General features: G+C 52.4%; 1 protein-coding gene across 1 annotated transcript in view; it reads right to left on the bottom strand.

The window, feature by feature from the left end:
• LOC146869308 (proteasome subunit beta type-7-like) overlaps positions 1-13,447 on the bottom strand; it is an 89,229-nt gene that overhangs the window by 12,746 nt on the left and 63,036 nt on the right. Inside the window, exon 3 of the mRNA XM_085647140.1 lies at positions 3,196-3,293. Within this exon, the coding sequence (XP_085503266.1) occupies positions 3,196-3,293 (98 nt within the window). The remainder of the gene's footprint in view (positions 1-3,195; positions 3,294-13,447) is intronic.

Genomic DNA, 13,447 nt, shown 5'->3' with positions numbered 1-13,447 from the left:
TCAATGCCCGCTAGTTGTTGGAGGTTATGAACAGTGTCTTGTGTAAGAGTGAAGTCTTCAATACTCGCTAGAGGATGGAGGCTATGTAGTGCGTCTTAAGGGTGAGGACTTTAATACTCACTCGAGTTTGGAGGTTTTGAAGTGTCTTGTGTAATGGTGATGGCCTCAGTGCCCGCTAGATGTTGGAGGTTATACAGTGTCTTGTGTAAGAGTGACGGCTTCAATACTCACTAGAGGATGGAGGCTATGTAGTGCGTCTTAAGGGTGAGGGCTTTAATACTCACTAGAGTTTGGAGGTTTTGAAGTGTCTTGTGTAAGGGTGATGGCTTCACTATTCACTGGAGGTTGGAGGTTAATAAGTGGATCGTGTCTAAGAGTCATTTCTGGATACCTGAACATGTTTGCGGTTACGAAGTGGGCAGGTGCAAAGCTTATTTTGAGTCGGAGGTTTCCGGTGCTCGGCAGAGGCACTTAATACTCAACACTGGCCCTTATAATAGTCTGCAACATGGTAGCCCTGTCTATCTAACTTAATGATGAGCACAACAACAGTTGTTTATTAATTCAATATATATTAAAAATTACTAATAACTGCCTCCCCAGCCATTCTTAAAGCTTTTCGGTCCTGGAACAGTCTGAATTGTCACATTTGCAGGAGTGTGATGGTTAGAAGTTGTGCTGATACCTTTTGGTCCAGTCATTTGCAGCACTCGCGGGGCAATAGGTGGTGTAAGCTGCACCTCCTGACAAGGATATTTTAAAAATGAAGCACTGGTCTGGTGTAAAGATAAGAGTTAGATTCTTAGTAGATCACAGGGTTATGAAGTGTGTCTTGCGTAAGGGTGAGGGCTTCGCTATTCACTGGAGGTTGGAGGTTATTAAGTGGATGTGTCTAAAAGTCGGCCCAGGATACTTGTTACATGTTTGAGGTTATGAAGAGGGCCTAAGAGTAGGACCACACATAGGGATGAGCCACTAGAGCGCAGTGACCAGCTCGGATGATATGGTTCAACAAAATCCTGCAAATAGCTCAGACCAACCCCAGCTTGTGCTCTGGACACATAGCACAGGGTCTTAAACTACATTTGTTTTTCAATTGGGAGCCAGTGCAAGGGGGACGAAGGTCCCCCCTGGAAGCCTCGACAGCATTCTTGCCGCAGAATTCTGGACCACCTGCAGCCTTCTAATGGAGGATTTGTCAGTCCCCAAAGCATGGTTCTGTAGTCCAATCTCAACATTGTATTGTATTGTATATAATATTTACAGAGCGCAACAAACACCCTACGGGTACCCCTGCGCTGAAGATACGTGAACACGGACCAACAAGGAACAAGAGGAAAAAAAAATAATAATAATAATAAAATAGAGCCTAAAATGAGCATTACTCAGAGATAACAGAATCAATTACTAGGGAACAGCCACGTTTTGATCCTTTTCCTGAACAGGGACAAGGTACTACTTTGTCTGATTGCGAGTGGAAGTTCATTCCAGAGTTTCGCGGCAGCCATGATAAGACATGATAAGACCCTGTCTGTTGCGCTGAAAATGGAAGTAACCAGATGATCTTCTGCAACCATTTCAGAACGGCAAAACAAGTGGCCGAAACCTTTGTCATTTGAGGCTTCATTGACAACTTTCATCCAGCAGGAATCCCAGATTCTAGACCTTGTGTGTGTGCTGGATCAGAGAGCAGGCTCAGATTTTTTGTGCCAATGGGGGGGCTTCACGAGGACGGATTCCTTCCCAGTACCAACATCTCTGTCTTTTCTCCATTCATTTTTAGTGATACTCACTAGATCTTGGAGTTATGTTTTAAGTAGCAGAAGGGAAGCTTTGATATATGGTAAATGTTTTTGCTATAGAGTGAGTAAGAATTGAAGTGAAGCTTAGATACTTACTATATGTCAGGGTTTTGTTTTGAGTAATAAGGTAAGTGATGTTTAGATACTCACTAGATCTTGGAGTTATGTTTTAAGTAGTAGCAGAAGTGAAGCTTTGATATGCAGCAGATGTTGTGGCTATGCTTTGAGTAGTGTTGGAAGTGAAGCTGCTAGGATATTCACCAGGTGTTGGAGGAATGTTTGAGTAGTAATTGAAGTGAGGCTTGGACAGTTAGTAGATGTTAGGCTAACGATTTGAGTAGTAACAGAAGTGTGGCCGGTGATGCTCACTAGATGTCGGGGTTATGTTTTGAGGAGTAACTGAAGTGAGGCTTTGGATACTCCCTAGATGTCAGGGTTAAGTTTTGAATCATAGTGGAAGTGAAGCTTGGATACTCAATAGATGTCAGTGTTGTGATTTGAGTTGTAACAGAAGTGAGGATTTGATAGTCATAAGATGTTGGGTTTATGTTTTGAGTAGTAAAAGAAGTGAGACTCAAATGCTCACTAGATATTGGGGTTATGTTTTGATTGGTAATGGTAGTGAGGCTTGGATACTCTCTAGACATTGGGGATATGTTTTGACTAGTAATGGAAGTGAGGATTGAACAGTCACTAGATGTTAGGCTTATGGTTAAAGTAGTAACGGAATTGAGGCTTCCATGCTTACTAGATGTCAGGGTTATGTTTTGAGTAGAAACGGACGGGAGGCTTTGACAGTCACTAGATGGCGGGGGTATGTTTTGACTAGTGATGGAAGTAAGGCTTGGATGCTCACTAGATGTTGGGGTTTTGTTTTGAGTAGTAACAGATATGAGGCTTTGACAGTCACTAGATGGCGGTTATGTTTTGACTAGTGATGGAAGTAAGGCTTGGATGCTTACTAGATGTTGGGGTTTTGTTTTGAGTAGTAACGGATATGAGGCTTTGACAGTCACTAGATGGCGGTTATGTTTTGACTAGTGATGGAAGTAAGGCTTGGATGCTTACTAGATGTTGGGGTTTTGTTTTGAGTAGTAACGGACATGAGGCTTTGACAGTCACTAGATGGCGGGGTTATGTTTTGACTAGTGATGGAAGTAAGGCTTATATGCTTTCTAGATGTTGGGGTTATGTTTTGAGTAGTAACGGATATGAGGCTTTGACAGTCACTAGATGGCGGGGTTATGTTTTGACTAGTGATGGAAGTAAGGCTTGGATGCTCACTAGATGTTGGGGTTATGTTTAAAGTTGTAATGAAAGTGAGGCTTGGATACTCACTCAATATTGGTGGTTTTGTTTTGAGCAGTAAGGGAAGTGAGAAATGGATACTCACTAGATGTTGGGGGTGATGAAGTGTATCTTGTCACAGTTCTTGTCAGCCACAACCATGTCATCTGTGGCCCTTGTATCTGCTCCCAGAACCACGCCGTCCTGCAGGGTGGGAGGGCAGTAAAGGGTGAAGGTGTAGCAAGGGAGCCTTTAATGTAGCTTGCATAGACACACACATGTACAGACTGGCATTTGGACACAGATATTGATTTGCAGATATACAGGAAAGCATTTCTAACTCCAAAGCATAATTACTATTCTAGCTCCAAAGCACACAATTGTGGGGGTATCCCAGCATAATTACTATTCTAACTCCAAAGCATAATTACTATTTTACTCCAAAGCACACAATCATGGAGGTATCCCAGCATAATAACTATTCCAACTCCAAAACACACAATTATTGGGGTATCCCAGCATAATTACTATTCCAACTCCAAAACACACAGTCATGTGGTGTCATGATCCGTGATCGCCGGCGTCAGCGCGAAGGACTACAAGCCCCAGAGGCGCGGCGGCCGCGCGATCACGTCACCTCCCCTCCGTGCATAAAAGCCCACAGCCACCACGGGGGCGTTGCCTATGATTCCCATAATCATTGCAACGGCCCCCAGAGCGACAGCTTCGCGGTTTCCAGCCCGCCAGCATCTGCGGATCGTCGGACCTTCCAGCGGCCCTCGGAGCTTCCTCCATCCGGTGCCAGTGACGTTGCCGAAGCCCGCAACGCTCGGTGAGTATCTCCGTTCTCACCGGGGACCTCGCCAACGCCAACAGACCAGTCCCCCGGCTCGCCTGAACCCTCGCAGCCATCCCCTCGTCGGAACCCCGGAGTTCCCCCTCGGCCCACGGATTTCCAGGCATACTTCTCCCCGTCACGGCCCACGGATTTCCGGGCACACCTCAAACCCAGCTCCACCCTCGGATTCCCAGGCGAACGACTCTCCAAGTCAGCCCTCGGAGTTCCGGGCGTTTTCGTCCCTCGGAGTGCGCTCCTCTGCTCCCGGTGGATCAGGGAGCATAGAGTGGAAGCGCGGACATCTCCGACGGGATCTCCCGTTCTCTCTCCACTGGTGTCTGGTCGTGTCTCCCCAGACTGTCGGGAAGGACACGAGCGGAACCCGCCAGGCCCACGCTTCGTGAAGGGAGGGAAGAGACCATACCCTGATTGGCGCTCCTCCGCTCACGGAGTTCCGAGCGTTGAAGTGGTAGCGCCACCCCAAAACCTTGGTTAAGACTCGTCGTGGTGAACCACGAAGCCTCCCTGGTCAGCTCAACGACCCTCGGTCTCGGAGAGACAGGAGAGACAGGTACTAGGGCCTTAACACTCCAAGGGGGTGCTTGGGAGGGGTGCAGGGGTCCTCGCTCCTCTTCTCACCCACTGCTTCTTTCTTCCATGTCTCCCTCTCTCGGCTGTTCCTATCCCGTTTTCCCTCGCTCACCCGTCTCCCTAGTCCGAGGGTATTTCGCATTCTCCGGGCTGGGGACGGATGGGAGGGGGACCCATACCTAGCATCAGTGCCATCCCGAGGAGAAGATCACGAAAACCACGACAGAATCATAGGCCCACGAAAATTCTCTCCTCTTGATCGCACTGACAACATACCATGGCCATGCTAGACAACATCTTAGAGGCTCTGGCCCAAGTCCAACGGGAGTTGGCAACATCAAGAGCGGAAACAGCAGCTCTACATACACGCCTGGACCGCATCCAACGCAACCCGTTCGATGCAGGGCCCGTGCTCCCGTCTCAGACCCCACAAGTAGTGGTGGAAATGCCTTCTCATGTTCCGTTGGCCCCCCCAGAGAGATTTCATGGAGATATCCAGAAGGTACAAATCTTCATGACCCAGATACTTTTGCATTTCCAATGCAAACCGAAGCTTTTCCTCACAAATCAAGCCAGGGTGGCGTTTCTAATTTCCTATTTGACGGGAGAAGCGGCGCAATGGGCGGTCCCCATCGTTCGCAGAGACGACGCCCTCCTGTATGACTGGGACACCTTCCGACAAGAATTCGAGAAGACCTTCGATCGTCGGGCGGATACCTTTTCTGCGGATCGAGACCTCCTTGACCTGCGCCAAAACAGTGCGGACTTCATCGGATACCTCAATAGCTTCCGGCGACTAGTGGCAGAAACGGACTGGCCCGAGACGAAGCAAACCGCTATCTTCTACCGAGGGCTTACCGAGGAGTTGAAGGACATGATAGCGCAGATTGACCCTCAACCCAACACCTGCTCGGCCATGATAGAGCTGGCCTCCCGATTGGAATATAGACTCAGAGAAAGAAAGGGGGAACACAAGCGCAGAGACAAGACACCTCTGTCCTACGATTCCCCTCGCCCACAGGAACCAGCATCTCCCAGAGCAGAGGCCATGGAAATCGGAACGGTGAGAGCTTCTCTCACCCTCAGCGAAAGAGACCACCGGCGTAAACAGGGCCTCTGTTTATATTGTGGCAAGAAAGGCCATTTCCTGCGGGAATGCCCAGTCTGCCCAAAGAACAGCCGACCAAGGATGGGGCAAGCAGCCATCGTTGCCCGCGAAGGACCGGTGGGAAACCCGAACGCTTGAAGGAGCCAGAAGGGACGCCTTCAAGCTGTCATTACATCCCTTCCCTAGAAGCAGATATCTCTAACGAACCCGACCACTTCTTTCTAACGGTGCAGCTTGCGGTAGGCCCCAAACTCCACAATGTAAGGGCCATGATCGACTCGGGAGCTACGGGCTGCTTCATGGACACCAGAGAAGCCCACCGGTTGGGGATTCCGCTACTGTCCAAAGACACCCCTGAACTTGTTTATGCCGTGGACGGCAAAGAGCTGGAATCCGGGCCCATACGGTACATCACACCAACCCTAAAGGTATCCATAGGAGAGGAACATAGCGAGGGGCTCGCATTCAACATCATCCAAGCACCCCGATGTCATTTTATCCTGGGATTACCATGGTTGCGGATCCACGAGCCTCGGATACACTGGGCTTCCGCCTCGGTAGCCTTCTGCTCCTCATATTGTCGCACCCACTGCCTGCGGTGGGAGATCGCTACAGACCCAGAGGAACCAACCGCACACCACGTAGCCACCGCCGCGGAGAAGGACGTGACGCTCCCGGACTGTTACACCTACTACAAGGGAGTGTTCGATCAACAGAAGGCTGAGGTACTCCCTCCGCATCGCGACTACGACTGTCGGATCGACCTAATACCGGGAGCCACTGTCCCGTGTAGCAGGGTGTACGCCCTCACCGGTCCGGAAACCAGTCACCTCCGTGAATACCTAGATACCTACCTACGATTAGGGTTCATTCGCCCCTCCAGATCTCCAGCGGCGTCTCCCCTCTTCTTCATACCGAAGGCCAACGGGGAGCTACGCTGCTGCATAGACTATCGTGCCCTCAACGCCATGACTATCAAAAACCAATACCCACTGCCGCTCATCCCCGTGTTGTTGGAACAGGTGCGAGGAGCACGGTTATACACCAAATTGGACCTCCGGGGGGCGTACCACCTGGTGCGGATGCGAGAGGGGGATGAGTGGAAGACGGCGTTCAAGACCAGATTCGGCCTGTTCGAATATTTGGTGATGCCCTTTGGGCTCTGCAACGCCCCGGCCGCCTTTCAATTCTTTTTAAACGAGGTATTGAGGGACTTTCTGGACATCTATGTAGCGGTGTACATAGATGACATCTTAATATACTCGTGCTCGGAAGAAGAACATGTGGGCCATGTAACATCGGTGTTGCAGGCCTTAGAAAGTCACCAACTGTTTTGCAAGCTCACGAAATGCGAATTCCACGTCACCACTGTGGAGTTCCTTGGTGTCCTGCTAACCCCAGAGGGACAAGTCATGACAGACCGCAAAGTCCAGGCTGTGACGCGATGGCCCCAGCCGAAAACCGTGAAGGAAGTCCAAAGCTTTTTGGGCTTCTCCAATTTTTATCGGAGATTCATACACCACTTCTCCCAGATGGTGACACCACTCACCAAACTGACACGGAAAGGAATACCCTTCCTCTGGTCGCCTGAGGCCCAAACAGCGTTCGAGCTGCTCAAAAAAGCCTTCACCACCGCGCCCATCTTGCGTCATGCCCAACCCGATCTTCCGTTTATAGTGGAAGCCGACGCATCAGACGAAGCAGTAGGAGCTATTCTTTCCCAACGCCACCCGGATACAGGTCAACTCCACCTGGTGGCCTTTATGTCCAGGAAGTTGAATCCAGCGGAGCGTAACTATACTGTCTCCGAGAAAGAGCTGCTCGCCATCAAAGACGCGTTTCTGGAATGGCGTCACTGGTTAATGGGGGCCCAACATCAGGTGACAGTGTTCACGGACCACCGCAACCTCCAGTTCCTGCGGTCAGCGCGACATCTCTCTCCCCGGCAGAAGCGATGGGTGCTCTTTTTTGCGGAGTATCACTTCTTTGTCACCTACCGGCCAGGAACGCAAAACAAAAAAGCCGATGCCCTATCGAGACAGACCCTCCCGAACCTCCCATTGGAGGCACCTGACCAGCCCATCCTATCGCCGGAGCAAATCATCGGTAGCATGCACACCGAACCTTTCCTGCAAGGGGTGAAGCGAACCTTTGCCTGGTCCTCGTGGTTAAAAAGACACAGAGAATGGCGTATACAACAGGGCCTCCCGTTAAACGGATCCCGGCTGCTGGTCCCTACTCTCCGACTCCGAAAACTCGTTTTCTCATGGTGTCATGACCTACCCTGTGCGGGACATACAGGAGGTACCAAGACCCTGGAGAAGGTGTTGCGACAATTCTGGTGGCCCTCCGTTCGACCAGACGTATTACAGTGGGTGAAGGAATGCGCCATCTGCGCTCAAATGAAAAGCGACCATCAAAAGACCCAAGGCCTTCTAATGCCTCTACCCACGCCTATGAACCCCTGGGAACGCATTTCAATCGACTTTGTGGTAGGGTTACCGAAAGATCAAGGTTGCACAGCAATAGTAGTGGTCGTCGACTATCTCACCAAGATGGGCCACTTTATTGCCTGCAAACAGGTGCCCACAGCGGGCACGTTGGCAAAACTCCTCTTGCAACACGTGGTGAGGCTTCACGGACTACCGATGGGGATTGTATCCGACAGAGGGTCCCAGTTCACAGCACGGTTTTGGAAGGTGTGGTGTGAAGCACTGGGTATTCGCTCCTCCCTCTCCACGAGCTTCCACCCTCAGACAGACGGGCAAACGGAGAGACTAAACCAGACACTCAAACAGTACCTGCGCTGCTACGCAGACCAAGCTGCGGACACTTGGGTGGACTTGCTATGGGTGGCGGAGGTGGCATACAACAACTCCCAACACTCCTCCACAATGCAGTCTCCGTTCTTTCTCGCCGCAGGGTTCCACCCACGCTTCGTTACCTTCCTCCTCCCTAGGGAAAACATCAGCCTTCCCGATCTCAAGAGCAGACTCCAAACCATTCACACGGCCCTGAGACGAGCCCGTAAACACCTTCGGCTAGCCAAGGCCAGATACAAAGCCCAGGCGGACAAGCATCGTAGACCCCCTCCGGTGTACCACAAGGGAGATAAGGTCTGGCTGTCTACACGGAACCGATTTGGGAAAAAGGGGGTGGTGATGGACAGAGTTTCTGATTGATGCAGAATACTCTTACCAAGTCAAGAGATCATGGTTTTAATCCATCACCGTTTTTTAGCTCACTGCACCATCCCAGCTCAGAACCTGGCTACATGCAAATTAGTCTGTACCTGTCCCAGTGCATGATGGGAACAGGGCAAACCAAACTACCAAGCCAATTCTTATACTGGGAAGGAAACAAGCTTCCGGGGACCGGTTTCTGGCATCACAGCCTTCGTCGGCCCGGCTTGCCTGAATCCTGATGGTGCAATGAGCAAGGGACTCACGTCTGAGCATACCCTCCCACACTGAGTGTGGATAAAATCGATTTGGGAAAAAGGGGGTGGTGATGGACAGAGTTTCTGATTGATGCAGAATACTCTTACCAAGTCAAGAGATCATGGTTTTAATCCATCACCGTTTTTTAGCTCACTGCACCATCCCAGCTCAGAACCTGGCTACATGCAAATTAGTCTGTACCTGTCCCAGTGCATGATGGGAACAGGGCAAACCAAACTACCAAGCCAATTCTTATACTGGGAAGGAAACAAGCTTCCGGGGTCTACACGGAACCTCCATTTTCGGAAACCCAGCGTTTTCAACCCCAAATACATAGGGCCCTACCCTGTCATCAAACACATAAACCCCGTGGCAGTGCAGTTGCGCCTTACGCCACACATGCGCATTCACCCTGTGTTTCACGTCTCTCTCCTCAAACCCTCGAATTGTCCAGTACGGCGGGCTCCTGCCCCGGTGTGGATCAACCAAGATCAGGAATATGTGGTTCGCCGAGTGCTTGATTCCAAACTGGTGGGAAGGAAGTTGTGGTACCTTCTGGCTTGGAAGGGGTACGGCCCTGAGGAAGACTCTTGGGAACCCGCATCTGCCGTGCACGCCAAACGTCTCGTAGCAGACTTTCACCGTCGCTGTCCTGCCAAGCCCGGGGGCGCAGGAAGCGGCGGAGGCGGAGTAAAGGGGGGTGTGCTGTCATGATCCGTGATCGCCGGCGTCAGCGCGAAGGACTACAAGCCCCAGAGGCGCGGCGGCCGCGCGATCACGTCACCTCCCCTCCGCGCATAAAAGCCCACAGCCACCACGGGGGCGTTGCCTATGATTCCCATAATCATTGCAACGGCCCCCAGAGCGACAGCTTCGCGGTTTCCAGCCCGCCAGCATCTGCGGATCGTCGGACCTTCCAGCGGCCCTCGGAGCTTCCTCCATCCGGTGCCAGTGACGTTGCCGAAGCCCGCAACGCTCGGTGAGTATCTCCGTTCTCACCGGGGACCTCGCCAACGCCAACAGACCAGTCCCCCGGCTCGCCTGAACCCTCGCAGCCATCCCCTCGTCGGAACCCCGGAGTTCCCCCTCGGCCCACGGATTTCCAGGCATACTTCTCCCCGTCACGGCCCACGGATTTCCGGGCACACCTCAAACCCAGCTCCACCCTCGGATTCCCAGGCGAACGACTCTCCAAGTCAGCCCTCGGAGTTCCGGGCGTTTTCGTCCCTCGGAGTGCGCTCCTCTGCTCCCGGTGGATCAGGGAGCATAGAGTGGAAGCGCGGACATCTCCGACGGGATCTCCCGTTCTCTCTCCACTGGTGTCTGGTCGTGTCTCCCCAGACTGTCGGGAAGGACACGAGCGGAACCCGCCAGGCCCACGCTTCGTGAAGGGAGGGAAGAGACCATACCCTGATTGGCGCTCCTCCGCTCACGGAGTTCCGAGCGTTGAAGTGGTAGCGCCACCCCAAAACCTTGGTTAAGACTCGTCGTGGTGAACCACGAAGCCTCCCTGGTCAGCTCAACGACCCTCGGTCTCGGAGAGACAGGAGAGACAGGTACTAGGGCCTTAACACTCCAAGGGGGTGCTTGGGAGGGGTGCAGGGGTCCTCGCTCCTCTTCTCACCCACTGCTTCTTTCTTCCATGTCTCCCTCTCTCGGCTGTTCCTATCCCGTTTTCCCTCGCTCACCCGTCTCCCTAGTCCGAGGGTATTTCGCATTCTCCGGGCTGGGGACGGATGGGAGGGGGACCCATACCTAGCATCAGTGCCATCCCGAGGAGAAGATCACGAAAACCACGACAGAATCATAGGCCCACGAAAATTCTCTCCTCTTGATCGCACTGACAACATACCATGGCCATGCTAGACAACATCTTAGAGGCTCTGGCCCAAGTCCAACGGGAGTTGGCAACATCAAGAGCGGAAACAGCAGCTCTACATACACGCCTGGACCGCATCCAACGCAACCCGTTCGATGCAGGGCCCGTGCTCCCGTCTCAGACCCCACAAGTAGTGGTGGAAATGCCTTCTCATGTTCCGTTGGCCCCCCCAGAGAGATTTCATGGAGATATCCAGAAGGTACAAATCTTCATGACCCAGATACTTTTGCATTTCCAATGCAAACCGAAGCTTTTCCTCACAAATCAAGCCAGGGTGGCGTTTCTAATTTCCTATTTGACGGGAGAAGCGGCGCAATGGGCGGTCCCCATCGTTCGCAGAGACGACGCCCTCCTGTATGACTGGGACACCTTCCGACAAGAATTCGAGAAGACCTTCGATCGTCGGGCGGATACCTTTTCTGCGGATCGAGACCTCCTTGACCTGCGCCAAAACAGTGCGGACTTCATCGGATACCTCAATAGCTTCCGGCGACTAGTGGCAGAAACGGACTGGCCCGAGACGAAGCAAACCGCTATCTTCTACCGAGGGCTTACCGAGGAGTTGAAGGACATGATAGCGCAGATTGACCCTCAACCCAACACCTGCTCGGCCATGATAGAGCTGGCCTCCCGATTGGAATATAGACTCAGAGAAAGAAAGGGGGAACACAAGCGCAGAGACAAGACACCTCTGTCCTACGATTCCCCTCGCCCACAGGAACCAGCATCTCCCAGAGCAGAGGCCATGGAAATCGGAACGGTGAGAGCTTCTCTCACCCTCAGCGAAAGAGACCACCGGCGTAAACAGGGCCTCTGTTTATATTGTGGCAAGAAAGGCCATTTCCTGCGGGAATGCCCAGTCTGCCCAAAGAACAGCCGACCAAGGATGGGGCAAGCAGCCATCGTTGCCCGCGAAGGACCGGTGGGAAACCCGAACGCTTGAAGGAGCCAGAAGGGACGCCTTCAAGCTGTCATTACATCCCTTCCCTAGAAGCAGATATCTCTAACGAACCCGACCACTTCTTTCTAACGGTGCAGCTTGCGGTAGGCCCCAAACTCCACAATGTAAGGGCCATGATCGACTCGGGAGCTACGGGCTGCTTCATGGACACCAGAGAAGCCCACCGGTTGGGGATTCCGCTACTGTCCAAAGACACCCCTGAACTTGTTTATGCCGTGGACGGCAAAGAGCTGGAATCCGGGCCCATACGGTACATCACACCAACCCTAAAGGTATCCATAGGAGAGGAACATAGCGAGGGGCTCGCATTCAACATCATCCAAGCACCCCGATGTCATTTTATCCTGGGATTACCATGGTTGCGGATCCACGAGCCTCGGATACACTGGGCTTCCGCCTCGGTAGCCTTCTGCTCCTCATATTGTCGCACCCACTGCCTGCGGTGGGAGATCGCTACAGACCCAGAGGAACCAACCGCACACCACGTAGCCACCGCCGCGGAGAAGGACGTGACGCTCCCGGACTGTTACACCTACTACAAGGGAGTGTTCGATCAACAGAAGGCTGAGGTACTCCCTCCGCATCGCGACTACGACTGTCGGATCGACCTAATACCGGGAGCCACTGTCCCGTGTAGCAGGGTGTACGCCCTCACCGGTCCGGAAACCAGTCACCTCCGTGAATACCTAGATACCTACCTACGATTAGGGTTCATTCGCCCCTCCAGATCTCCAGCGGCGTCTCCCCTCTTCTTCATACCGAAGGCCAACGGGGAGCTACGCTGCTGCATAGACTATCGTGCCCTCAACGCCATGACTATCAAAAACCAATACCCACTGCCGCTCATCCCCGTGTTGTTGGAACAGGTGCGAGGAGCACGGTTATACACCAAATTGGACCTCCGGGGGGCGTACCACCTGGTGCGGATGCGAGAGGGGGATGAGTGGAAGACGGCGTTCAAGACCAGATTCGGCCTGTTCGAATATTTGGTGATGCCCTTTGGGCTCTGCAACGCCCCGGCCGCCTTTCAATTCTTTTTAAACGAGGTATTGAGGGACTTTCTGGACATCTATGTAGCGGTGTACATAGATGACATCTTAATATACTCGTGCTCGGAAGAAGAACATGTGGGCCATGTAACATCGGTGTTGCAGGCCTTAGAAAGTCACCAACTGTTTTGCAAGCTCACGAAATGCGAATTCCACGTCACCACTGTGGAGTTCCTTGGTGTCCTGCTAACCCCAGAGGGACAAGTCATGACAGACCGCAAAGTCCAGGCTGTGACGCGATGGCCCCAGCCGAAAACCGTGAAGGAAGTCCAAAGCTTTTTGGGCTTCTCCAATTTTTATCGGAGATTCATACACCACTTCTCCCAGATGGTGACACCACTCACCAAACTGACACGGAAAGGAATACCCTTCCTCTGGTCGCCTGAGGCCCAAACAGCGTTCGAGCTGCTCAAAAAAGCCTTCACCACCGCGCCCATCTTGCGTCATGCCCAACCCGATCTTCCGTTTATAGTGGAAGCCGACGCATCAGAC

This window comes from Triturus cristatus, chromosome 1_1, assembly GCF_964204655.1.
Source record: "Triturus cristatus chromosome 1_1, aTriCri1.1, whole genome shotgun sequence".
NCBI lineage: Eukaryota > Metazoa > Chordata > Amphibia > Caudata > Salamandridae > Triturus > Triturus cristatus.
Note: the sequence above shows the minus strand (reverse complement) of the source record. Positions and strands in the feature narration are given on the sequence as shown.